Here is a 26,834-nt window from a genome sequence, read left to right on the forward strand (position 1 = left end):
CTCACAAACGCACACACACGAACGAACGCACACGCACGGACGCGCGCACACACACACACACACACACACACACACACACACACACACACACACACACACAGGTCACAGTGGCTTGAGCCTATAGCGGTCAGCGAAGCATCTGCTGTCATCAACCACTAATTACATCAACAGGTGCCTTGCAGGAGGGCATTGTGACCTGTGTGTGTGTGTGTGTGTGTGTGTGTGTGTGTGTGTGTGTGTGTGTGTGTGTGTGTGTGTGTGTGTGTGTGTGTGTGTGTGTGTGTGTGGGGTATGTGAACAGTTGTCTGTGCAGTCTACAGTTATATAGTTGTAATGTTCGCTGTCATCAGCCTGCCAGGGTGAGGGGGAGAGAGGAACATTATTAAGCCAGGGGTCTTCAACAGGGGGTCCGGGACCCCTAGGGGTTACTCAGAGTTTTTTTACATCAACCGCTTGAACCCGAGTCTCCCTATTCTGAGGGGAACATTATCCAAAAATAGCAGATCTATAAGCTCACAACACCTCGCAGGAAGAGGTAAGAGGGAAAACAAGAATGACAAGTCATAATAAAGCCGCATGCGGCAGGCTTTTTTGGCTCCAATCTTGTCAACAACACAACATTACCATTTTGTGTAAACAATTCACAGCAGTGAAATAAGTAGGTCTTTCACTTATGGCTCCAGAAGCATATTTACTGATATCCAGTATTTAGCTTATGTAGATTATCATTCAACTAAAATGTAACACTTTTTTGTCTCACAAGCCAAAGTCCTCTCCTACTGTACATTGTATTACTACTACTCCTTGGAAGTGAAAAACTCAGAATACATAACGCAGTGGTGGAAAGTAACCAAGTACATTTACTTAAGTACTGTACTTAAGTACAATTTTGAGGTATTTGTACTTCACTTGAGTATTTCTAATTTCCAATACTTTAACTCCAACTCCACTACATCTCAGAGGCAAATATTGTACTTTTACTCCACTACAATTATTTGAGAACTTTAGTGACTAGTTACTTTGCAGATATAAATTATAATATTATAAAACCTACATTAACCACTTTAGCCCTATTTTATACATAGGTAATTTGAAAATAGCCGATCTACAAGCTCACAACTCGCCGCGATGCGACGCGTTGTGAGCTTGTAGATCTGCTATTTTCAAACACAAGTACTTTTGGTACTTTACATTTGATTGATTGATTGATTGATGTACTTTATTTAGTAAGACATGAGAACAGTACATGACAGTACATAACAGTACATGGAAGTACAAATTTTGATTCCAATACTTTTGTAGGCCTACTTTTATTCAAGTCAATTTTGAATTTGGGATTTTTACTTGTAACAGAGTACTTCTACATTGCAGTGTTGATACTTTTATTAAGTACAACATTTGAGTACTTTTTCCACCACTGTACATAAGTGACAAAGATACAGTTCATAGTCGCTTCTTTTGTTTTGGGCTTGTTTTCATAGACAGGGTTGCTTATGTAGCGGACATGGCGTAATAACTATGGGAAATATTAACGATAATTATGAAAATATTAAAAATATTTTCTGAAAAATCAAAATATTGATTTTCACCAAAAATTAAGGAATTGCGCAAATTAAGGGATTAATTCGCACCTCAACACAACCATGAAAAGGGCTACGCAAGAATCTTGGACACAGTAATGATGCATGGGTTCTGGTTAGAAAATGATTGGAAATATACTGCGTTGAAATCAATTGGAAAGGACTTCCGTTTATACCAAAATAAAGTGTTTATTAAGATAAATCCTATGTAGATATTAAAACAACCAATGAAATGGGGAAAAGAACAATAGATCAATAACTCAAAAGATGATGAAACTGGTTAAAATCTCAACAAAATACAAAATCACAGATCTACAGTTCAATCAGGTCAAATCAGGAAATGGCCACATTTTGATCTACTAAAGGAGAAAGAGGGATTAAAGTCATAAAAGAAAAGAGAAAGATCAATGACTAAAAATAGCTAATCTACCCTTACACTACACTCAGGTTGCCACACCATGTGAATGCATTATGCTCGCCTGGTCCATTGGGATAGGAGAGGAGATGATTCCATTGTCTCTGGGGGAGAGACCATGAGGCGTTGGCTAGCAGGTTTGGCTAGCATCCGGCTACCTCACTGCGTCACGCAGTTCTTCTCAGTCTCCACTCAACTTGGATTGAGGAGACAGTATGTGTGGCTTTTGGCCCACGTGTAGAGAGGGAACAGTTGGTCGTGGGCATCTGGTAGCGGTTCAGCAGTCCTCAGTCTCCATTCAAACTCGGATTTGAAGAGACAGGATGTGTGGCCGAGGGCCCACGTGTAGAGTAGAGGGAGCAGGGCGGTTGTTCCGGGTCAGCAGGGCATCTGGCTTTTGCTGGCTGGAGAGCTGGACGTAGGCTGTTGGCTCTTCTCGTTGGGGGGAAGGAGGACTCCGATCCACCCTTGTAGGAGAGAGAGAGGCACGGGGGAATGTTCACCCCGGAGAGATCGTCGTGGGGGGGGGGACGTGGCTATCGTCTGCCCCTGGGTCCTTTGAGAGCGTTGAACTGGGAGCCACCCAGCATGTAGAGCAGGAAGAGGGGACTTGGTCAACCCTTGGATCGTCGAGAAGCGGTGGAAGAGAGAGCAGCGGGGGACGGTGTCGGCTCGTCACCCCGGATTATGAAGAGAGTGGGAGAGGGGACTCCGTCGACCCTCAGGACATCAAGATTGCAGTGGAAGAGAGAGTGAGAACTGGCTGAGCAGTTCTTCTTATAGGCAAAAGGAGGGGTCTCCTTCTTGGCCCATTGGGGGGGGTGTTGGAGGCAGCTGGGTGGCAACCTCCTTCCTTACAATATGAAAACTAAAACTTCTCTGCTAACTATCTTAGGAACTTCATATTAACACATTTGACTGGATATTGGGAATCACAATGAAATTAGAATTCTCTAGATATTAAACATGACGGCATTATGTCAAATAGAAAGCAGGTAAGCATCAAAGTGTAATTAGCATGGAAGCATTTACATTTTACATCACCAAAGTTCATATTAGTCTTGTGGTCATAATACAGGACAATAAATATATATTTTGAAGTCACAGAACATAATACATAAGCCAATTTATTCAAAGTTCTTGTTGCTCATTGTCTTGTGCTCAGTGAGTCTGTGTGTGTGATACTGTGTGTGCTTGGCAAGACATTCGTTGCATGTCGTAAAAATTCCATCCTTATCTCTTAACAGATGCCGGACAGAGAGAGAGGTAGAGAGGAAACCAAAGAGTATCTGTGTGTCTTCTGGCAAAGACATTCCATGGGGCAATAAATGTTTGTCCTTATCTCAAAGCATGCAGTCTCTATTAGTGGGCTTGTTGGAGTTTGTGTTTCCTCTGAAAGGAGGGGGGGGTCTTTTATGATGAACCCCCGGGTCCCTTTGGTTATGAACTAAAAACAATATTAATTTGCTTTCTATGTTCACACCTGGCGGCCTCGGCATTATCATTACAGACCTCCCCTTGTTATCAATCTCAGACGAAACGAAACGTTGACGTCACGACCTTTGATAACACAAAAGAAAATGTGAGAGGACAACAGGAGCAGAACGTATAGCATATGCATTCACATGTCAATGGCAACTCTTTCATTAAACTGATCTAGTGACACTGGATCTGATTGCTTGAAAGAAATTTACCTTTTAGGCATTGGCCGTCACTACTGTCTGTTTCCTATTTTCTGAGAGGGCTTTCGGATAATCACAAACACACCTAAGAAAACATTATAAATCAGAGAACAAAAAGAAAAGAAAACTCCTAATACGTATATATTGGGGTATAATTTTGAGGAGTAATGTGGTAGCACTTTTTGTGACTTTTAGATGTGAGAGCTCGTAGTTGCATGAGCACTCTTACTAATCTCTGCTTTTGTGTACCAGAATTCAATTTGAGCAGTGAGCTCAATTTGCTGACATGAAAGGTGTCGCTTCATAATACAAAATATTCCATCCGTTTTTCTTTTCTACCACGGCTTGCTGGAATATATATATACACGGGGTGACCTTTTTGGCTTGGTTACACAAGAGCAGATCGGAAGTCCAACATGAATGCTAATTCTCTCAAAGTGTTTGGTTGGTTGTCCACTAGGGTAAATCCTGATTTACTTGGATGATAAGGAAATGGAGTAGTCCTAGCCTGGATAATAAGTACTTACTTCCTGTTTAAGACAACCAATTATAACACATTCTTTGTAAGAAGTACAGGTTAAAGTTTGCATGGTTTTTAACTAAGGTTAAGAAGTTGCTGCAGATTTGAGAACCTATGTAACAAGGGTCTTGCTCCTCCCCTTGGTCACATCCTGTGTGCAGAGACAACACTTTCTATATAGCTGAATTGACTGAGCAACACTACAAGTCTTAGTTAGTCCAGTTCCTGTTAACTGGGTTCTTGTAGCAACCATCATACATCACTATCAGTGTAATACACTTTTGGTAGGGCAAAGAGAGGAAATCTCACTAAACGTGGGTGGAGTTACAGTGTACCTTGTTAATAGCATGCTTTTAATCCACCTAGGGTTAGTAAACTATTCAAGCACACAAACCAGACAGTGTTCATTATCATAGATTGACTGAGGAGGTTAGTTAGGTGAGACACAAAATGAACTTGTTAAGCGTCTTGGATAGAGGCCCATGTTATTTTGAGTAACCTGATCTACCCTTTATGAACACATTTGACTGTTGACTCTTTACTATTTTACTAGTTTGATGGGGTGCATTATACATTAGTTTGTACGCCAATGCAGTTTTGCTGCATGTCTATAAACATTGCACCCTGTTAACGCAAATGTTTCCTTTTAAACACAGGGCAGGTCACCTTTGGGTTTGCACAAGGAGACACAAATGCACAAAAAGTTTAAAATTTGACAAAAAGCTTGAGACACCTCTGCGCAAAAGTAAAAATTTTGACAAAAAGTTTTAAATTTTGAAAACCACAGATATATATAATCAACACATGCCTTCAGCTATTTCTGCCGGAGTAGCACTAATAGTGATGTGGCGATGGTTTAATTTAGACACTGGTGTCTCAAGTTATGGTTTCAGCAACCTTTGTCAGGTTTGTCTTAACCAATGGCCTAGCTGGGCACGGGCACTAAGTAGCTGTGACTTATATAGCACATTGTCACTTGTTTAGGGAGAGATCAGAGTTTTTGTTTCAGTGTGTTAACTGCAACCATACTACAGTAAAGAACTACAAACATGGCGACCTCTAATTAGTTACCTAAAGTCAATATGTCTATTTGGGCCCCATGCTGTCATGGCTGTTGAGCCTTGGTCCATTGTCAAATAGGTTTAGTTAGAAAAGAATTTACACATGGTCTTGGGGTCACCCTGGGGGTCTCTCAAGATATCATTAGATAGGCAGAAATTATCACCTTGTGACAGCATTCAGCACTGCTGTCCCTGAATTGTGTCTAACAGACTTGATCAACAGTTGGCAATCTCAGGGTGATATCATTGTTTATGACTGACCCCCTTGATGAGGAGTTGATGAGTCACGGAGGCCTGGCGTAGTGATTGATCAGCGCCGCATTATAATGTCACACCTGAAATTGCCAAGTTTTGTACCACCTAAGGGTTGGGGTCTGTGCAGTGGCTTAGCATAGCGAGCCACTAGGTAGACATGGGCGGGAAACAGAGTACCAGTGGTCAGGGTGTCTGCGTAGACGTGGTGGGTCCCCTGAGGGCCCACATTGTAAGTTACTAATAGCAAATGGCACGGGATTCAGACGCCACGTGCAAAATGTCAAATGTGCTTAATCTATTCTGAGCTTCAACCATTCATTAAGCTTTTGACCCATAAGGAGAAGAGCTTTATTGACAGGAGCTACAAAGAGGGAGACAAAAAAAAATAAAAATAATAATAATAATAATAATAATAAAAATAGCACTAATGCGTGGGTTCAATCTTAATTGGACATAGTAACGCTTTGATTAAACCTGTTAGCCTTAGCATAGGTCGTCAGTATCATCGTACAGCGCCTAATCTGAATAATATTGATACTGAACAGTTGCATTAACAGATGCATGTGGGAAGGTATGAATTGGATTCCATAAATTGTTCAACTTGACTAACAATAGAGGATTCATTCTGGCTCAAGCCAAGATACCATAGTTGACTATAATGTTGTAATCAAATTATGTAAAGTCTAACAAATCGAATGCAAGTATATTAATCCTGGACGGATCATTCTTTGACAATTTGTTTAGGACTGACATAATTGTATTCTCAAATTGGAAGCCCAACCATAAATATTTGGTAAAGTATGATATATAGTATATAATAAGGATGTTGTTTATTTAGGGTTACAACAAATAAACAGGAGAATATACTTCCATCCTGCTTAAAATTGATTTTTGTACACATAAATTTGTATTAACTTTGGTCAATGATAAATTTGGTTGGCATTCAAAATGTCTCAAATTCAATTTATAGTCAGAGTCCATGGCATTACCTGATTGAATGTTTTCATTCAATGGATTATAATAATAATGATAGGTAATGTTCAAAACTGTTCCCACTTCATCACAGTCCAGTATCAACATTATAGTAGCAGCAGAGGTACCATTTAAAACTAGATTGTCTGTTAGATTCGGTTTCAATCCCTCCGTTCGGGAGACACTCCAATTAAACACACTGTGGCCTTCGCCCTGTCAGTCAGGAACAGGTAGAAGCATGTGTTTTAACTAACACCCTGGTCAGCTTAGCAGCATTGACAAAGCACTGCAGCCAGGGGCAAACAATACAGACAAAATGTACATCTTACAGCTGCGTTTTGGGACAGATAGCCAGAAAGTGGCTGGGAAAGCAATGCCACCTTCACGCTGTGAGGGAAGGTGGGGAACACTGTTTTGGCGTCAATGGTGCGTGTTACGACCTTGGGTGTATAGGGATTACAACTAATTTCAAACAATTATGAAACCACAGAATAAGCGTGTATCAGTCTGCAAAATTTTCTTGGAGAGCAGGCAATTAAAAACAAAAACCCTTCCATTAGCCGAGAGCCTTTTACAACAGTCCAAACTTATTGTGTCGTTCTAAAAAGGTTTTAAATTTTGAAAACAACAGTTTGTGAAGTGGCGTCATCTGAAACATACATTGGAAGTAGTCACAGTGTTTTGTTTTCATCAAGGTGAGCTAAACACGATTAGGCCTCCTCCAATTGTCACGGACTGGGCTTGAATTTTGTGTGGCCGCGTGTTCGCGTGCCTTTCTTTGCCGTCGTGATTCTTTGGGGATCTCAGCTGGGAGCTGTTTTACACACTCAGGGTTCTCATGTTTTGTGCCAGAGTTATCCCGTGAGGGCGGGCGACCGCGGTCGTTTGAGGAGGACCGAGCACATCTCCAGGAGGGAGTTTGGTGGTCGTCCCCCCTGTATAGACCGTAGTCGTCCTGTCTCCTGGGCTGCCATCGATCGATTTGGGTGTCAACAATTTTACAAGATGCACTGTGAGGTTCATTGTATTCTCTATCAAAAGCTTCCCGTGCTAGTTTGCGTAACTCAGCGGCAGGCTTTTTAGAATTGGTTCCAATAGGGATGTGCTTTTTAATGGAAGGGTGTAAATTATTCAAGAACAAATTCTTGAAATGTTCATCTTCCTCCATATTCGGAACATTTTTGTTACCAAAAAATGCAATCCTCAGACGGTTATAAAATCGATTAACTGCTTCACCTTCGTGTTGACAGACGGACACGGCGGACAACAAACCTCCTAAGGCTCGGTGATCAGCAAATTCATCAATTATAGCTTGACACAGAACGGACCAATTTGCTCGGACCTCGTCTGTCTGTCGCCTGATAAAACCAGTTACCTCGCGGTTTGCGGTTCGATAAATCAATTTAACCTTAGTATCTGTGTCTCTTACACCACATTCTGTTAAGTGATATTCTATCTCCTCCAAGTAAATGTGGGTGTCTATAGATTCACCAGGCTTTGGGTCGAAAGGTCGGATGAATTTCGCAACTTTGGCTAAGTCGATATTACTCAGCGGATGCGCCGGCTGGCACCCCCCCGTGGTTTGAGGTAGGGGTACTGGTGCATTCAATGCGGCATAACCCCAGGCATGTGGCTCGAGGGCAGGTTGCCCGGCCGCCGGAGGTATGTTCTGAACAGATTGAAAAGACGGTAACATGGCGGGCAAGCCAACTGAGGCATGTCCTTGGACATAGTGTTCAGCGAGTGTGGGAGGTCTATCTACCAGAGGTTGCTGCTGTGTGACAGGGTAACGATCATGGTGAGGCTGACCAGAGAGTGCCTGTGATTGGCCTTGGAGGTCATGGAACCTTTTAACAAAGTCATTCTCACTGATCCAGTTACCTTTCTCTAGGAGTTCAGTTCTATCCCGCAATTGAGTGACACTGTCTTGTGCTATTTGTAACTTGACACTGTTTTGCGTGAAGTTTTCTGCAATGAGCAATTTTAGTTGAATGACAGTGTCTTGCAGTTGACCAATTTGCTGCTTGGCTAAGGTTATCTCACCATTTTGTTGCGTTTTCGCTTGCTCCAGTCCTATGTTAAGGTTCTGTAGCATGGTGATGTGACCTGTTGCCGCATTCAGTATAGCTGTCTGCTGTTGAGAGGCCTTTACGGCTGCATCTAACATGGCAGATTGCTGTTTTATTTGGTGTTGTGCCACTTCTAACTGAGTATTTTGCTGGCCTAAATCGACTCTCAGCGTTTTGTAAGTTGGTAGAGCACACCCAGTCTGTTCTATGTTGGTTTGACCTTTAGCTGTTTTAAAAGGTGCAACCAGGTGACATGCTACAGTTTGACTCATATCTCTATCAAAGTCAAATTGAACAGTGTCTTGCAGTTTAGGGTCAAAGCTGTCTGTTAAAAACTCCATGGCGTGTTTTATTGTGTATACAACTGAGTGTAACACGTGACGGAGCCCTTTTAAAGGATCTACGTATATTAAAACTAACCCCAATATCACTGTTAACAATGTTATTAACTGACCGACTATATCGGAGTAGCTGAGGGGAGTGGAGGGCTCAGACATCTTGTTGCGTTACTCGCTCTTTCTATGACTAAATCAGTTAGACTCGACAGGGAAGTCTCACTTATGGGAAGTAAAAGACAAGGATAGGATCACTCATGCTGTTACAACATATACTGCAGGTTAGTCTTAGAATAGAGTTAGAACGAGAAACTATACCCAAACTCAAAGTGTATTAATCTTTAAATAACCTCGGCCATTTACTATAAAAGTGTTTACACTGCTAAAGTAATGGACTATTAGTTACTACAAGACCGTCACTAGAATGAACAAAACCCAAGTGGCTCACTGGCCTGTTGTCTCTGCCTGTGGTTTTATGACATGCAGGACAAGGACCAGGCTTCCTCGCCCCCCCTCCCTCTGTGCCCGTTTAAGGGGTGTTCAAAAGGGGTGGGTGCGAGTTATGTGTGTGTGTGTGTGTGTGTGTGTGTTGGAGGCTAGAGACAAATGGAGGCCGTTTATGGCACTAAAAATGTCTTCTTCTAGTTGTCCCACACACACCACAGAACTTTCTCTACACCCTAGGTGGAGAGGTGCTTTAAACTATTAATTTAGTTTAGCTTACTGCTATGTGTCACTAAATTACAACTGGAGCACAAGTCTGCTTGTATCCGGTTACAAAAATAAATGTGCCACAGTTTCACTTTTACCTACCAACTTGTTGCAGTTTAATTATTGGTAGTTATTGGTTACACTAAGGATTAGTGATGACTTTATTTTTTTGTTTTTACTCTACAGGAAGTGAAGAATGCTGTATTTCAAACTTCCTCGACATGGAGAGGGTCATCCAGTAATTACAATATCAAACTAAATTCAATGCAGATATATTAATCAATGTATCAAATGTAGGATATTTTACTATTACTATTCTAGTAACGGATTTGTTCACGCCACTAGTGTATACACACGGAGGGAGACTCCATGGACTTAAATTTATCACTTGTCAGATCGCTATTCCAACAGGCTTGATGACTCAGCGTAGCTAGAGTCAAAAATATAGTATTATACTATATGATATGACAATACATTATATTATCATGAAGTGAGGTGTCACACTGTTGCTATCACTAGGCTCTCATCACTAGTAGCAAAAAGTGGGTAAAACTTTGACAACGAACCCTAACTCACAAGCTTTGTGTATTCTACGAGTTGGCCACCAGATGACGCCAGCATGAGTTCTCTAAATATCTGTGGGGGGTTGGAGAGAAGGGACACGGTTAAAGTGCCTTTGTTCTCTTACCACCACAGGAGATTAGATGTTTGGGAGGGAGACCTATTTTAAACAAGATTTTCTCTGGCAATTTTTCCAAGATTTCTAATATTTCCAATTATTCTCTAACCAGACATCAGGGACTGTGCCTCACAACGGGGCACCACTTTATGTAGCGGACATGGCGTAATAACTATGGGAAATATTAACGATAATTATGAAAATATTAAAAATATTTTCTGAAAAATCAAAATATTGATTTTCACCAAAAATTAAGGAATTGCGCAAATTAAGGGATTAATTCGCACCTCAACACAACCATGAAAAGGGCTACGCAAGAATCTTGGACACAGTAATGATGCATGGGTTCTGGTTAGAAAATGATTGGAAATATACTGCGTTGAAATCAATTGGAAAGGACTTCCGTTTATACCAAAATAAAGTGTTTATTAAGATAAATCCTATGTAGATATTAAAACAACCAATGAAATGGGGAAAAGAACAATAGATCAATAACTCAAAAGATGATGAAACTGGTTAAAATCTCAACAAAATACAAAATCACAGATCTACAGTTCAATCAGGTCAAATCAGGAAATGGCCACATTTTGATCTACTAAAGGAGAAAGAGGGATTAAAGTCATAAAAGAAAAGAGAAAGATCAATGACTAAAAATAGCTAATCTACCCTTACACTACACTCAGGTTGCCACACCATGTGAATGCATTATGCTCGCCTGGTCCATTGGGATAGGAGAGGAGATGATTCCATTGTCTCTGGGGGAGAGACCATGAGGCGTTGGCTAGCAGGTTTGGCTAGCATCCGGCTACCTCACTGCGTCACGCAGTTCTTCTCAGTCTCCACTCAACTTGGATTGAGGAGACAGTATGTGTGGCTTTTGGCCCACGTGTAGAGAGGGAACAGTTGGTCGTGGGCATCTGGTAGCGGTTCAGCAGTCCTCAGTCTCCATTCAAACTCGGATTTGAAGAGACAGGATGTGTGGCCGAGGGCCCACGTGTAGAGTAGAGGGAGCAGGGCGGTTGTTCCGGGTCAGCAGGGCATCTGGCTTTTGCTGGCTGGAGAGCTGGACGTAGGCTGTTGGCTCTTCTCGTTGGGGGGAAGGAGGACTCCGATCCACCCTTGTAGGAGAGAGAGAGGCACGGGGGAATGTTCACCCCGGAGAGATCGTCGTGGGGGGGGGGACGTGGCTATCGTCTGCCCCTGGGTCCTTTGAGAGCGTTGAACTGGGAGCCACCCAGCATGTAGAGCAGGAAGAGGGGACTTGGTCAACCCTTGGATCGTCGAGAAGCGGTGGAAGAGAGAGCAGCGGGGGACGGTGTCGGCTCGTCACCCCGGATTATGAAGAGAGTGGGAGAGGGGACTCCGTCGACCCTCAGGACATCAAGATTGCAGTGGAAGAGAGAGTGAGAACTGGCTGAGCAGTTCTTCTTATAGGCAAAAGGAGGGGTCTCCTTCTTGGCCCATTGGGGGGGGTGTTGGAGGCAGCTGGGTGGCAACCTCCTTCCTTACAATATGAAAACTAAAACTTCTCTGCTAACTATCTTAGGAACTTCATATTAACACATTTGACTGGATATTGGGAATCACAATGAAATTAGAATTCTCTAGATATTAAACATGACGGCATTATGTCAAATAGAAAGCAGGTAAGCATCAAAGTGTAATTAGCATGGAAGCATTTACATTTTACATCACCAAAGTTCATATTAGTCTTGTGGTCATAATACAGGACAATAAATATATATTTTGAAGTCACAGAACATAATACATAAGCCAATTTATTCAAAGTTCTTGTTGCTCATTGTCTTGTGCTCAGTGAGTCTGTGTGTGTGATACTGTGTGTGCTTGGCAAGACATTCGTTGCATGTCGTAAAAATTCCATCCTTATCTCTTAACAGATGCCGGACAGAGAGAGAGGTAGAGAGGAAACCAAAGAGTATCTGTGTGTCTTCTGGCAAAGACATTCCATGGGGCAATAAATGTTTGTCCTTATCTCAAAGCATGCAGTCTCTATTAGTGGGCTTGTTGGAGTTTGTGTTTCCTCTGAAAGGAGGGGGGGGTCTTTTATGATGAACCCCCGGGTCCCTTTGGTTATGAACTAAAAACAATATTAATTTGCTTTCTATGTTCACACCTGGCGGCCTCGGCATTATCATTACACTTATTTCTCTCACAAAACCTGGCAACACTGACCAGGAAGTCCTGTGCATCGTATTGTTTACATCAGATCACAGCATCCAACAGAAATAGTTTAATAATGATGGGAAAAATATAAGTTACACTTACAGAAACAAACATAGATAGGAGCAACACTACTACTACACTACTTGTGTTGCACCGAAAATAATGTTTTACCGCTACGCGCGACACGGCCGTTCGACAAACTTTAAATACTCGCAGCCGACGGAGGGACCTAACTCTATGAGAGGGACAGAGAGAGAGAGAGGGGGGGGGGGGGCGCGCTGCCCTCTCGCTCCCTGTAGAGAGAGGCAGCCACTCTGGAGAGGAGGAGACAAGTCCCGCGGGTGCTCTGGGATTAATATTAATATTTAAATTATTTATTATGATAAAATTAAAAATTAAAAAATCGCGGCCTTTGCGATTAGCTAATCGCGTGGTTTCAAATCGCGATTTTGGTTTGAAAACGATTAATCGTTCAGCCTTAGACAACACCAACAAAGATTAGTAGTAGTAGACCTGTATGTATGATGATCAGTTATTATTCCAGACAGTGGTCTATCCAAGACGTTTTAACACGTTTAAGAGCAGGTCTCAACCAGCTCCTCATGCGACTCTCTCTCTCTCTGTGAGTAGCGTAGACTAACAGCGAGGGGCTGTGCTGCTGCTGCTGCCACACAACGCTGTTTAACCGAGTTATACTTCTCCAGTACAACGGTGTCTAACCGAGTTATACTTCTCCACCAACGGTGTCTAACCGAGAGAGTCCATGCAGATCACAGCTGGCTGACAAATATTATATATTATCGAAGCTATTACCTAGTGCGTCCCATGGACGCAACGACGGTGTCATGAATGCATCCTTTCGCAATATGGTGCGTCAGCGACGCAGGACGCAGGCCTACGAGCATCTCTGAGTGGACATTACCGCGTTTGGCTAAAAACAGTTAGTAACATCATACAAGCATACAAGCTAACTATTAGCCAAATTCGGCTAGCGCTCAGACGAATCCACTGAGAGAGGCGTGTCTAGTCCCATAGCTTGGGAGGACGAGGGCGCCCATTGGCTTAAACGACAGCCAATCACGCAAAAAAAGTGTTGCAAACATGTCGGACATGTGTCGGGTTAGAGTCAGACTGAATATAGAGCCGCTATGCTTTCAGCATGCGGCTAAAAAGAGCAGACCAAATACAGAGTGAAAGGTCAAGTTTACAAATTATTGACAGTTGCTTAAGTCGTTAAATGTCTGAAAATACACATTAACATGAATCCAACATAGACTGATCAGTGTTAGTGCTGTCAAACAAGTCTATGAATCTATCTATGAAATCTAGGAAAAAGTTTAATATGAAACACAATTTTATACAATATATAGTGGGGGTCCCTGCTTCATCTTTCTGTCAGCTGAGCTAAGGGGTCCTTGGGCTGAAAAACGTTGAAGACCCCTGTTATAAGCACATTACAAGCACATTGATTTGCCTTGTTGCTGAAATGATACAATAAAATAATACAAGTGAACGAGTAAAGCTATAGACCATCTCAGAGTGTTTTCACAATATAAAATAAAGTGTACAGAACAGTAGCTATGTCTAGTTTGTCAATCTGTGGATATTTACAACAAAATGATATATTTCTTGACTACTAATAGGTGTCCTGTTCTTCCAAAAACAAGGTTAATGAATAACACTGCTCCAATGGGACGCTGCAGGTGTTATCTCCCCGGAAATAATGTTTTGGTTGTGGTGATGTCATTATGATTTGGTCTCAAACTCACATTTTATTTATAGAGCACATGTAAAATGACCGATGTCAACCAATTGACGTAGATCTACATCAATGGCAGGGAATGTGTTAGTATCGCCCACTGCTCCTAATAGTTAGAATGGGTAAATCCAGAGGACAGATTCTACATGCCGGTATTATGTGCAAATGCACAGTGGTACATATTTGTATATGTTACAGGGAGATTGGCATTCCAGGGAGATTGGAAAAGAAGCGCTTATTTTCACCGCCCGTCCGCCCCCCAGGAGATTCTGTAGAACCAACGCTAGAGGGCAATAAAACCCAGACATGACTCCCACACCACACACGCACACATGCACACGCACACAAACAAGCACGCACACATGCATGCACGCACACACGCATGCGCGCGCACACACACACGCGCGAAGCACAAGGGGGCGAGCCTGAGGGGGCGGGGGCGGGCTGGCGGGCTATGTTAGTGCAGCGAGTGGCAGTTGGGGCAAACCATAGAGGGGCAAACGCAGTCCCCACAACATCTTTTACGATTCTGTGCCTATCGGTACATAACTCGGACGGCACTTAGTTGACTAGCAGACCATCGGCCGGTCGTCGCGGGCACTCGCGCCTGGAGGCGCTCGGGCGCGACTCCTTGGCCTCAAGGTCTGCTGAGTCGGCGCGCCTCCGTCATGGTCCAAAACTATACTTACACTATATGTATGTATATCCATGTTGTCGTCGTCGCCGTCCTCGCATCGCAGCCCCGCCCCAAGCCTAAAAACAAGCGCTCCACTTCCAATCTCCCTGGAATGCCAATCTCCTTGTGACATATATATATATATATATTTGACATTGCCCGCCAATAAAATGATACAGTATGTGTAATGGAACAGATTAATTAATGGATTAATGTAGGGATGGATGGATGGGTGGAGGGAGTAATGGTGGGCGTGGTTGTAGGTCAAATAACAAGTGAGAGAAAGAGAGATAGAGAGAGCGGGAGAGAGATGTTCAAAGGACAGACGGCTTTAACTGGGAGGAGGGATGAAGGGACAGATAATTAATTACCTACAAACGGGCAGACCATGTTTAACCACTTAGGCCGCAGCGTCCGTGTTGTGGAGAAGGCTTTCGCAGAAAATAGCTCGATCGACAAGCTCGATCGGCTGTTATTGTTATTGTGCGGAAAGCCAAAGCTTTCCCCACAATAACAGAAAACAGAAAAAATACACTATAACACAGAGCCCTGAGGGACTCCGGTCAACCATATGGGGTTTAAGTGGTTAATTGAAACCTCATTCCTTCCTCATGTGACCCCCTCCCTCCCCTCCACCCCACAGCCACACTTTTTGCAATTCCTGTGTCCAGGCAATTGTGCACGGTGTTTGTGCTGTTTACACACACACACACGCTCGCGCGCGCGCACCGCGCACCACGCACACACGCAGGCAAATACACAGTGTCCTAATCAAAGCCAGATTCTGTACATGTTGTCCCAGTTGAGTAGCTATTTATACCCTCAATGTGTGGAGAGGGATGGAGAGGTTCAGACAGTCCAGGCTGAGTCGCATGCACTCTCACACACACACGCACATTCACATACATGCACACACACACACACACACACGCGCGCGCGCGCACACACACAAACACGCAGGTTTGTATTACTATACTTGTGAGGACGTCAACATTTTAGGACGATGATTTTATGACTGCCATTCTGACATTTTTAACCCTAAACCTGAACATAACTCAACCCTAACCTCTAAATGTCCAATAATAACCATAACCCCAACCTCTGAATCCTTTTCCTAATTGTAATCCTCGCCCCACCATTTTTTTGTGTGAGGACCAGGAGAATTGTCCCTCACACTGTCTATTTCTCAAATTCTACTACAGTTTTTGGGACATTTGACCCTCACAAGTATAGTAATACAAGTGCACACACACACACACACACACACACACACACACACACACACACACACACACACACACACACACACACACACACACACACACACGTGGTGGCTGTGTGCAGTAGTGTATGATGTGTGTTGTCTGCCCTGTAGTGATTTATGGGCAGACAGAGAGTCATCTGTCTGAAGCTACAACAACAACAACAACAACAACATTAACAACAACAGCAACAACATACTACAACATTAACCCTTTGTGTGTGTTTTCATGTGCTTAAGCGTGACAGCCTCTCGCTGTCAGCCGGTGCGTCTCTCTCTCTCTCTCCATCTGTTTTTATGTCTCCTCTGAACCTAATTCGTAAACGATTTATCTCTGTCTTTTTTTATCTAACGTCTGCATCTCTCTGTCTCTGTCTAAATGTTTGTTTATCTCTCTCTCTCTCTCTCTCTCTCTCTCTCTCTCTATTCCCGTTTGCATGATGACCAATCTGTAGTCACACTCCATATAGAACACAAGATTCTATTTTTTGACCGCTGGGATACAAAATACACACGCAACTCTCGCACAGATGTGCTTTGAGACCTGAGACACGATAGCTTAGCTATGTTCACGCACGCACGCACGCACACACGCACGCACACACACACACACACACACACACACACACACACACACACACACACACACACACACACACACACACACACACACACACACACACACACACACACACACACGTGCAGGTGTGTATGTGTACGTATGTGTGTGTGTGTATGTGTACGTATGTGTGTGTGTGTGCCTCCTTGGCAGTGAGCCAATTTCTGTACCTAGTTAGAGAATGTTCTATAATACTCTGGCTTGGACCCAATTAGTCTCTCTCTCTCTCTCTCTCTCTCTCTCTCTCTCTCTCTCTCTCACTCTCTCTCTCTCTCCATTCTTGCAATAGTGTTTTAACACTGTTGCAATGGTATGAGTGTCATAAGCAAGACACTTAATAGGCTTCAGATTGTACAGAATGCTGCTGCTAGACAACTTAGTTGACCGGCGTCCCCAAGGGCTCTATACCTGGTCCGCTCCTATTTCCCCTCTGAACCAAATCACTTTGCCGAATGTAGACAATCTACAAGTCTACTTTGGTGCTAAAAGCATATTTCGATGACAATACTTTTGTACATTTACTCAAGTAACGTGTTGAACACAGGCCTTTTACTTGTAACGTAGTATTTTCATATTGTGGTATTGCTACTTTTACTTATCGTCTCTGTCAGGCGGAATTATGTCCAAAACTGTTACTTTTCAGGATTCAAAATAGCAAAAATAGCAGATCGACAAGCTCAAAACGCGCCACGTTTTGAGCTTGTAGATCTGCTATTTTGGATACTTGTGTGTGATACTGTAGGCTGTAGTATGATCAAGTAGGACTTCACAAATAAACATAAAAATATGGAGATAGGAGGTTTCTGCCCGACAGCAACATTGTGTAAGTGTTGAAAAAAGGCTGAGTGTGTCAACAAAGGGTGACTGTTCCTTTGCTGTCAGGGCTCCACGACTCTGGAACGACCTGCCTGAGGAGCTCAGACTTGATAAATCACTGTCTGCTTTTATATAAAAAAAAGGGGAAAACCAAAGGCACTCTTGTGGAAAAATTAAAAAGCCTTTATTGAATTGTCAACTCAATGCGGCACACAGCCTTCATCAGGATGACTAAGAAGGTAATCTTGTATGCCGCAACGTGAAGATGCATTATTTTTATTCTTGCCATGCAGTAGCCAATTCAATAAAGGCCACAATAGTGCCTTGGGTTTCCCCCTTTCTTCCCATTTTTAACTTTGTCACCCTTGTACCGAACAGCACCTTGTTTGGGGATTTTGTACTCCTTGTTGCCAAAAAGATGTGCTCCCTTTCTCTGCTTTTATATCACTTCTTAACCACTTAAACCCTCGAGTCTTAACGAAACCGACTTGAGTTACAACTGTACTCAACTGTAATTCTTTCCATCTACACCAAAAATAGCCGATCTACACGCTTGTTGATCTGCAATTTCTGGCGAATGTCCCCTCCAGAATAGGCATGCTGGAGTTCAAGGGGTTAAAACATACCTGAATGGAAAGGAGTCTCTCTCTCTCTCTCTCTCTCTCTCTCTCTCTCTCTCTCTCTCTCTCTCTCTCTCTCTCTCTCTCTCTCTCCCCCTCCCTCTCTCTGTGTATGTCTCCATCCATCCGTCTGTCTGATGTCCCTGAGAGGACTCCTGTCCACTGGAGCAGACTACAATCGTTTGCTTTGCTCTTACCTCTTACATGTTGTGTTTTTGCAAAAAATACAGACACACGCAAACCAAAATCCAAATTGGCATCTATTAGGCCTATATCGCTGTCTTTAAATAATGTTCAGGTATAGTAATGCAAATGTGTGTGTGTGTGTGTGTGTTTCAGGTTCGTAACCTGTGCTACATGGTGACCCGTAGAGAGAAGATGAAGCACAGCCTGTGTGATCTCCAGGAGAAGATCTTCCATCTGCAGATACAACTACTGGAGAAGGACCTGGCTGGAGGTCAGACACACACACACACACACACACACACACACACACACACACACACACACACACACACACACACACACACACACACACACACACACACAGACAAACAGAGATACAGACAAACAGAGATACAGACTGACGCACGCACGCTTGCACGCGCACACACACACACACACACACACACACACACACACACACACACACACACACACACACACACACACACACACACACACACACACACATACAAAACCCGGGGTGACAAACAGAGAGAGAGAGGGTATGTGGCTAAGAGGTCATGTTTCAAATGTTAGGTGACATGTGTGTGTGTGTGTGTGTGTGTGTGTGTGTGTGTGTGTGTGTGTGTGTGTGTGTGTGTGTGTGTGTGTGTGTGCTTGTGCGAGTGTGTGTTTGCTTGTGCGTGTGTGTGTGTGTGTGTGTGTGCTTGTGCGAGTGTGTGTTTGCTTGTGCGTGTGCGTGTGTGTGTGTGTCCATTCTTGAAGACCAAATTGGGGTTAGGAGTAAAGGTTGTTGCGGTGAGGGTTATGGGAATGAATGGAGTCAATGAGTGGAAGGTCCTCGAAAGTACAGTAGCACTGTTTGTGTGTGTGTGTGTGTGTGTGTGTGTGTGTGTGTGTGTGTGTGTGTGTGTGTGTGTGTGTGTGTGTGTGTGTGTGTGTGTGTGTGTGTGTGTGGCTGGGTGAGTAATTGGCTGTGTATAACAGAGCCCAAAGGGATGGTGTGAATGAATCATGGACGCCTCGGGGCGAGAGGGGTCCCGTCTGAACTCAACTCCAATGTATTTGTACAGCGCTTAATCACTGCTACAGTCTCCAGCGTCTTCACAGGCCCACATTTATCAGAGGAAAACACAAGACACCCCCTGTCTTTTGGACCCTCCAGCTTCATTTATAAGTGCTCCATTGTACCACGGGTGTCGCTTGCCAACCAGAGATGATCTTTAAAAGCTAACAATAGTCAGTTTTTGTCTGCAAGTCGGCACGTTGTACCACGGAGTATACTGTAAATTAGGCTTAAGTCTTAGCGAGGAAAAACTCCCAAGAAAAGAAAAGCGTTTGCGAAGTCCAAAGGGGCTTCTGGCCTGTCCCTCTCCAATGTTACTGAAGCCGTGGGAACAGCACTGTTAGTGTTTGTCATATAGTCCTTTTAACAGTGTTAAACCGGTTCTCAAACTGGGTTCCAGGGACCCTCAGGGTTTCCTTGAGGGGGTTCCAAGTGGACCCGTACAGGTCTGTTATGTTTGGGGAGGAGTTATATATGTTTGAAATTAAATTGTTTGAGTACCACTGTTATAGAGTCATGATGGAATGGCACAGCCCTGGGATCTATTGAGCGGCCGCTTTAGGAAACGGATGGTTCCTAGTTCGATCCCGGGCTCCCCCAGAGTTAGTGCCAAAGTGTCTTTGAGCAAGTCACTGATCAAGGCCCCAACCTGCTACTGATGTGCAGGTTGGTGCCTTGCCATCGATCGGTGTGTGAATGTAATGCACATTGTAAAGCGCTTTGGATAAAGGTGCTATATAAATGCAGTAATGCACCATTTACCATTTATTGTTTTGGATACATCTTGGACACATCTTCTTTCTTATGGTGTGTATAAATAACTACAGTATGGTCTGATCCTTGTGTTTGACGTAGAACTACTTTACCGCTGGCCTGTGTGTCTATGTACTTCTCCCCATGATATCATGTATTGAACCACCACCACCTTAGAAATGAGTGTCCGACTCCATCAGCAATTACTCATTGATACAGTCATCCTCAGCAACAGGAATATAACATTACCCCATTAGTATTACATTATTATGATATTAATTCCCACAAGTGGTGAATTATTAATCGCCTGCACTCTAAATGTAGGGGCAGCTTTTTTGAGGACAATGTTTAACAATGTATTTATTATCTTATCTTAATTAAGCACTTAAGCCGCATTTTATACTTTGTCGTACAATGGCGTTGTGCGGCGAAAGCAGCCGATCTACAAACTCAGCACGCGTTGTGAGCTTGTAGCATATTTTTTTAAAGATTTTTGAACATTTGTGACAATTTTCACGTATAACTAAATTGAATTTCAATTAATTATAGTGCCAAATCAAAGTTGTCTGAAGACACTTTACATTATGTAGAGTAGAGACCCAACGTCCCCCCCCCACCTCCACCTCCACCTCCACCCCCGAGCACGCATTTGGGCAACATGCCCAAAATAGTGATGCCCTTTAAATACAGTCACATAAACAACCATTTTTGTAAATCTTTTTGTCCTTGCATCCACTCCACCCTGCACCCTTCTCTCCATGTTTAAGCCAGTAAATACACAGCAGTAAAATTCCATCCCTGCAGTGGTCCCTGTTGTTGTTGTTGCAGCAGAGGCTTAGAGCAGGGCAGGGGCGGGCGGCTGGGAGGAAATTCTCTTTGATCTATTTTCGTAGCCGTAGGCCACTTGACACCTGCGCGGCCCGCCGTGAAAACAATGAAGCCATTGTTTTTTCTTTGCCGTTATTTCGCCTCAGACGTGGAAGAGAACGGCGCGTTTAAATAAATGGTGCTTAGCCTCCCCGCCACCACTCCGCCCCGTTCCATTGGGTGCAGGTGAATGACCCAAATACCTTTCATTCAACCCCCAGTGGCCCTAAGGGAACTGGACAGGCCCAGGCTAAATATAGCTCGCTGACAAGAGTGCACTTACGAAATCCTGACTGTTCATTTAACTCTGAGAGTGTATAAATGTAACCACATAGACCCTTATGGGTGCATTTGGTTTCTTTTGTGCACTCTCAGAGTTACAAAATGGATAAGTAACTCTCAGAGTTACTAACGGATAAATCAACACTGACGATTTTACTTGGGCTGTAGAATTTTCTATTTCATTCTTTCTGACCAACAGAGACAGTGTTCCATCAAAATCAATGTTCTCCCATATATTTTTTGGCCGTAACAGTGAACTCAAGTTCACCGTAAAGCAACAAACAGAACTCACCCTGCGGACACAACAACAAAACCACGATACATAGGCTTTTATACGCACAACTTGTAAGCTTGCTAGCTTCGCTACCATTCTCTTTGTTAATGCAGGCATGTCATCGTGTCAAGGTAGTTGTGTGTGTGTGTGTGTGTGTGTGTGTGTGTGTGTGTGTGTGTGTGTGTGTGTGTGTGTGTGTGTGTGTGTGTGTGTGTGTGTGTGTGTGTGTGTGTGTGTGTGTGTGTGTGTGTGTGTGTGTGTGTGTGTGTGTGTGTGTGTGTTAGAGTGCCTGGCCTGTGGTGTTTAAGTCAGGCCCGGCCCAAATCTGTCAAGGATCTGCAATTCATCAGCCTGAGCCCGAGCCAAGTCCAGGCACCAAATTAATTGGATCTCTCGCTGACGTGAGCTATCTCTGATGCGCAATCTCTTGCACTCTCTGATACACGCAAACATACAACACACAACATAATAACTCTACATAATAACTACAAGTGCCACTGACAAAAATGCTCACAAATAATGTTGAACTTATTAATACCACAGGGAAAATTCACTTTCAGCTTCACCCAGCTGATGGCAGCTCAGGTGGTCATATTGAGCCTTCGGGGGGTGAGCAGTTAGGGGTTAAGTATCTTGCTCATGGCTATCTTGCTCCAACCCAGGCTTCAGAGAGGAGAGTTAACGTAAGATGGACTCAATGAACTTCTCTCCTTTCATCGTCAATGAAAGGAGAGAAGTTCAATGAGCCTGAGTCCAACCCAGGCCCAATCTATTACTACAAAAATTGGACTGAGACGGGCCCTAATCAACTCCCGGTGTCGGGGTCCAACGAGCTTGCAGACCTCTAGTGTGTGTGTGTGTGTGTGTGTGTGTGTGTGTGTGTGTGTGTGTGTGTGTGTGTGTGTGTGTGTGTGTGTGTGTGTGTGTGTGTGTGTGTGTGTGTGTGTGTGTGTGTGTGTGTGTGTGTGTGTGTGTGTGTGTGTGTGTGTGTGTGTGTGTGTACATATGTACTTGGGGGGGGGCAACTGTCCCCACAATAATAGTAGCATTTATGAAATAGACATTGTGAAGACAATTTTCCTGGTCCTCACAAGAGAAAAATGAGATAACCTTTTAGAATTACAGTTCACAGTGAAGGGAAAGCTGGAGTTATGCCTGATTTATACTTACAGTTAGTTGTGTGCCGGTGTCATGCACCGAAAATAGATGATCTACAAGTTCACAACGTGTCGACACGCTGTGAGCTTGTAGATCGATGTTTTCGGCTTTAGAGTTATGGGTCTAAATTGCAAAACATTTTAAAAATGCCACTCACAAAATTGCCGTCGTAAAATGTTGATGTCCTCACAAGTACAGTAATACAAACGTGTGTGTGTGAGTGTGTGCACCCTGCTTGCATACTGATGCTATGTCCATACTTTGTAAGTATTTAACTCCAGTGCTACAAGGTACTTCAAAGAATCCCTCACAAAGTGCATGTACTTATGGCGATAGTGAACTCCAGTTGACCCCTGAACCCTTACCTCTGTCACCTACAGGAGTGTGTGTTTGTGTGTGTGTGTGTGTGTGTGTGTGTGTGTGTGTGTGTGTGTGTGTGTGTGTGTGTGTGTGTGTGTGTGTGTGTGTGTGTGTGTGTGTGTGTGTGTGTGTGTTTCTGAGATGAAAGAGGACATTCAGTTCACTGGAGCGAGACAACACAGGGTGTGGAAATGATGGGGAATTATGTGTGTGTGTGTGTGTATACAGTACTGTGTGTGTGTGCGTGTGCGTGTGTGTGCGTGTGTGTGTGTGTGTGTGTGCGCGCGCATGCATGCAGCTAGGGAGTGGTAGCAGTCCCACAGCTTGTACTCAATTTGCACTGTTCATCATTCTAACTCTGCTTCTCTCCCTGCCTGGTATAATGCAGTGCGCGCAAACACACACGCACGCGCCGTGCACGCTTTCTTCAACTACACACATTCGTATGCAACCAAGCACATACACATAATCAGGCACACAGCCAGACACACACACGCACGCGCGCGCCCACACACACACACACACACACACACACACACACACACACACACACACACACACACACACATTCATAGGCGCAGACACACACACACACGCACGCGCGCGCACGCACGCACGCACGCACGCACGCACGCACGCACGCACGCACGCACGCACGCACGCACACACACACACACACACACACACACACACACACACACACACACACACACACACACACACACACACACACACACACACACACACACACACACACACACACACAGGGAGAAGCTACTGACTCAGCAGTTTACTGCTATCAGGAGTTTGGAGTTGTGCTGTTGGCACTAAACAGCCATATCTATTCACACTGCCACAGGAGTTAGATTAGCTGTGTGTGTGTGTGTGTGTGTGTGTGTGTGTGTGTGTGTGTGTGTGTGTGTGTGTGTGTGTGTGTGTGTGTGTGTGTGTGTGTGTGTGTGTGTGTGTGTGTGTGTGTGTGTGTGTGTGTGTGTGTGTGTGTGTGTGTGTGTGCGCTCGCGCATCCGTGTGTGAAGGATGGGGCTGTCTACTCTAATGACTGTCCAGTAGCTTTTTCTTCAATTTCCATTTGATCTTTCTCTCTCTAACATTCTTTTTCACTCCTGCTCTCTCTCTCTCTTTCTCCTTTTTCTGCATTGTTCTTTCTTTCTCTCCCTCTCCCTCGGGTCTCTCTCTCTCTGGTGCAAGTACTCAGTAAAAGTTAAGTTCTGTATTAAAAATGTTACTGTAGTACAGTATTGGCATCGAAGTATTTTTAAAAGTACTAAAGCGTAAGTAGTTAATATGTTTGTTGTAATAACAATCGATATCTGCAAAGTGAACTACTGTAGTAACTAAAGCTCTCAGATGATTGTAATGGAGTAAAAAGTAAAATATTTACCTCTGAGATCTCATGTAAAAATTATTCCCAATCAGTCATATCGTTTTCATCTGGACTTTAACAACCAAGTCTAGCCTGCTTATATATCTTGGCTTTGATGGAATCTAGATTAGGTGTAGTTCTATTTGATGCAGAAACGCAACATAATTGCCTGACATTTATTTTCTTTTTTTTACATATATTTTTGAATTGATTTTTGGAAAATTTTGAATCGTTGATAATATGAATCGCGATTTTTACATTAATCGATTATTTCCAACACCCCTAATATCCACCTATTGGTGGACCAGAAAACAACGGGAAGTGTTGATTAAGTAGTTAACGTATTCTGTTACAGCATTGTCTATTTCTCACTTCAAATGTTTTCAAAAACTTAATTGAGAGTACCTTTTAGCTGTAAATAACATTGTACGTTTGTTTACATGTCTGCAATGTTGGATACGGCAAAAATCAAGCAGCGCAGATTTATATGAGCCAGGTGCTCTGAGCCTTTGATTGGACAGCGGTCTGCTATTGAGTTCAGCGGTTTTCATTACGGAAAAATAACACACCGCTTAATTCAGCGATTGACCAATCAGCATTTAACCAAGCCGTGTAATAAAGGAATTTAATTAACGTGTTTTGTGAGGTCATTAAAATGTAGGTTGTACAATTCTTTTGATCGTACGGCCACGGGTCAAGAGTTATAGGCCAAAACTTAAAGTGGCCTTTTATATAGTGCCATCATGAGTTTCTTCCTTGGCCTACTGGGAGAGTGAGTGGTTGATGCCGATTGGTCCTGCGGTGTTCAAGATCAGCTGTGTACAGAAAGACACACGGATGGACGGACACACACACATAGACATGGGTGAAAACATAATCTTCACCTCATTCTCAAAGTTATAGACTTAGACCCGTAACGGTCCAGTTGGACTATCAACTAGTCATTTTAGCTGATGTGGAGAACGATTGCCGTAGAGGAGGGAACCTAACCTAAAGTTAGCGAACATTTTCCATGCTATTAATGATACTGACATGTTGATTACATTACATTACATTACAGTCATTTAGCAGACGCTTTTATCCAAAGCGACTTACAATAAGTGCATTCAACATAGGTAGGGAACGAAACTACTAATCACCAGAAGTCTTAAGTGCATTTTCTGCAAAAACAAGCAACCAAGTTAGCGCTAAGGTAAAAGTGCAATATATCAGCTACCTACTTTCTTAAACAGATGAGACAAAATAGCAAAATCAGATGAGCAAAAGAGTTTGTACAACTAGTTAACAACAAGTAGCATATGTTGTATGTTGTTGATGTTGTTGTAGCCTAATTGTGTTGTCATCATGAGGCTAACTGTTTGTTTTCTACGGATAAAGATATCCCAATTTGCAAATTTGCACTAGGATGCAGAAGATGAAGTAATAAGTCCATGGGGTCCTCTGTGACGCATTTGTTCCATACAAAGATATGTTGGTTATGGTATCCATAGCATCATGTCCCCCAGCGTAGCAGGTATCTGTGACCATGGAAGCAGAGCACTTATGGCCCATCTATACTGTAATACAGTGGTTCTCAAACTGTCAGCCGGGACCCCCAGGGGGGTCCCCAAATGATTTTGGGGGGTCCCCAGATGACTTGCTTCATGTGCAACATTGATTTCTCACTCAACAGTAAACAAACCAACATATAGTATAATGTGTTGATCATATATAATCAACAAATTATACTACAAACATTTTCAAACATTGGCCAAATTGTCAAATATTATCTAAGAAAGAGGCAAATATTGTGAAAATATCTCATCGCACGTTGCGAGGTGTTGTGTGCATGTAGATCTGCTATTTTCACAATAGTTATCTGTGGAACCGAGTCAAACTAAATATAATGCCTCAACGCCTACAATTCCAAGTGCAAATTCTCATAGCGCTTGTAGATCTGCTATTTTTGAAGAATCTTGAACATTTGTGTTGAATACATGATGCGTTCCCGGATTGAATGGGTTAACCCCCTCTAAAAACCCAACCTTAATTTCCCTTTTCACTGGCTTTCTCCCTCAGGGCCTGGTGCATGCACATACTTACTGTACATACACACACACACAAACACACACATATCTCATATTGCCAGTGTCGTTTTCTTTACAAACATTATTGCCCTATTTTATACTTTGTTATATGACAGTGTCAAGTATAAGTATAAAGAGTAGAATATGATATGCCCAAAATAGGGACACCAGGTTTAGAGTGGTTAAGTCTGTCTGTGTGTTTTATAAATATTCAACCAATGGAA

General features: G+C 43.2%; 1 protein-coding gene across 1 annotated transcript in view; it reads left to right on the forward strand.

The window, feature by feature from the left end:
* The window catches only part of jade2 (jade family PHD finger 2), a 164,201-nt gene that overhangs the window by 101,210 nt on the left and 36,157 nt on the right, over positions 1 to 26,834 (forward strand). The window contains exon 8 of the mRNA XM_084074982.1: positions 18,554 to 18,671. Within this exon, the coding sequence (XP_083931108.1) occupies positions 18,554 to 18,671 (118 nt within the window). The remainder of the gene's footprint in view (positions 1 to 18,553; positions 18,672 to 26,834) is intronic.

Source organism: Gymnoscopelus microlampas, assembly GCF_963454915.1.
Source record: "Gymnoscopelus microlampas genome assembly, chromosome: 12".
Lineage (NCBI taxonomy): Eukaryota > Metazoa > Chordata > Actinopteri > Myctophiformes > Myctophidae > Gymnoscopelus > Gymnoscopelus microlampas.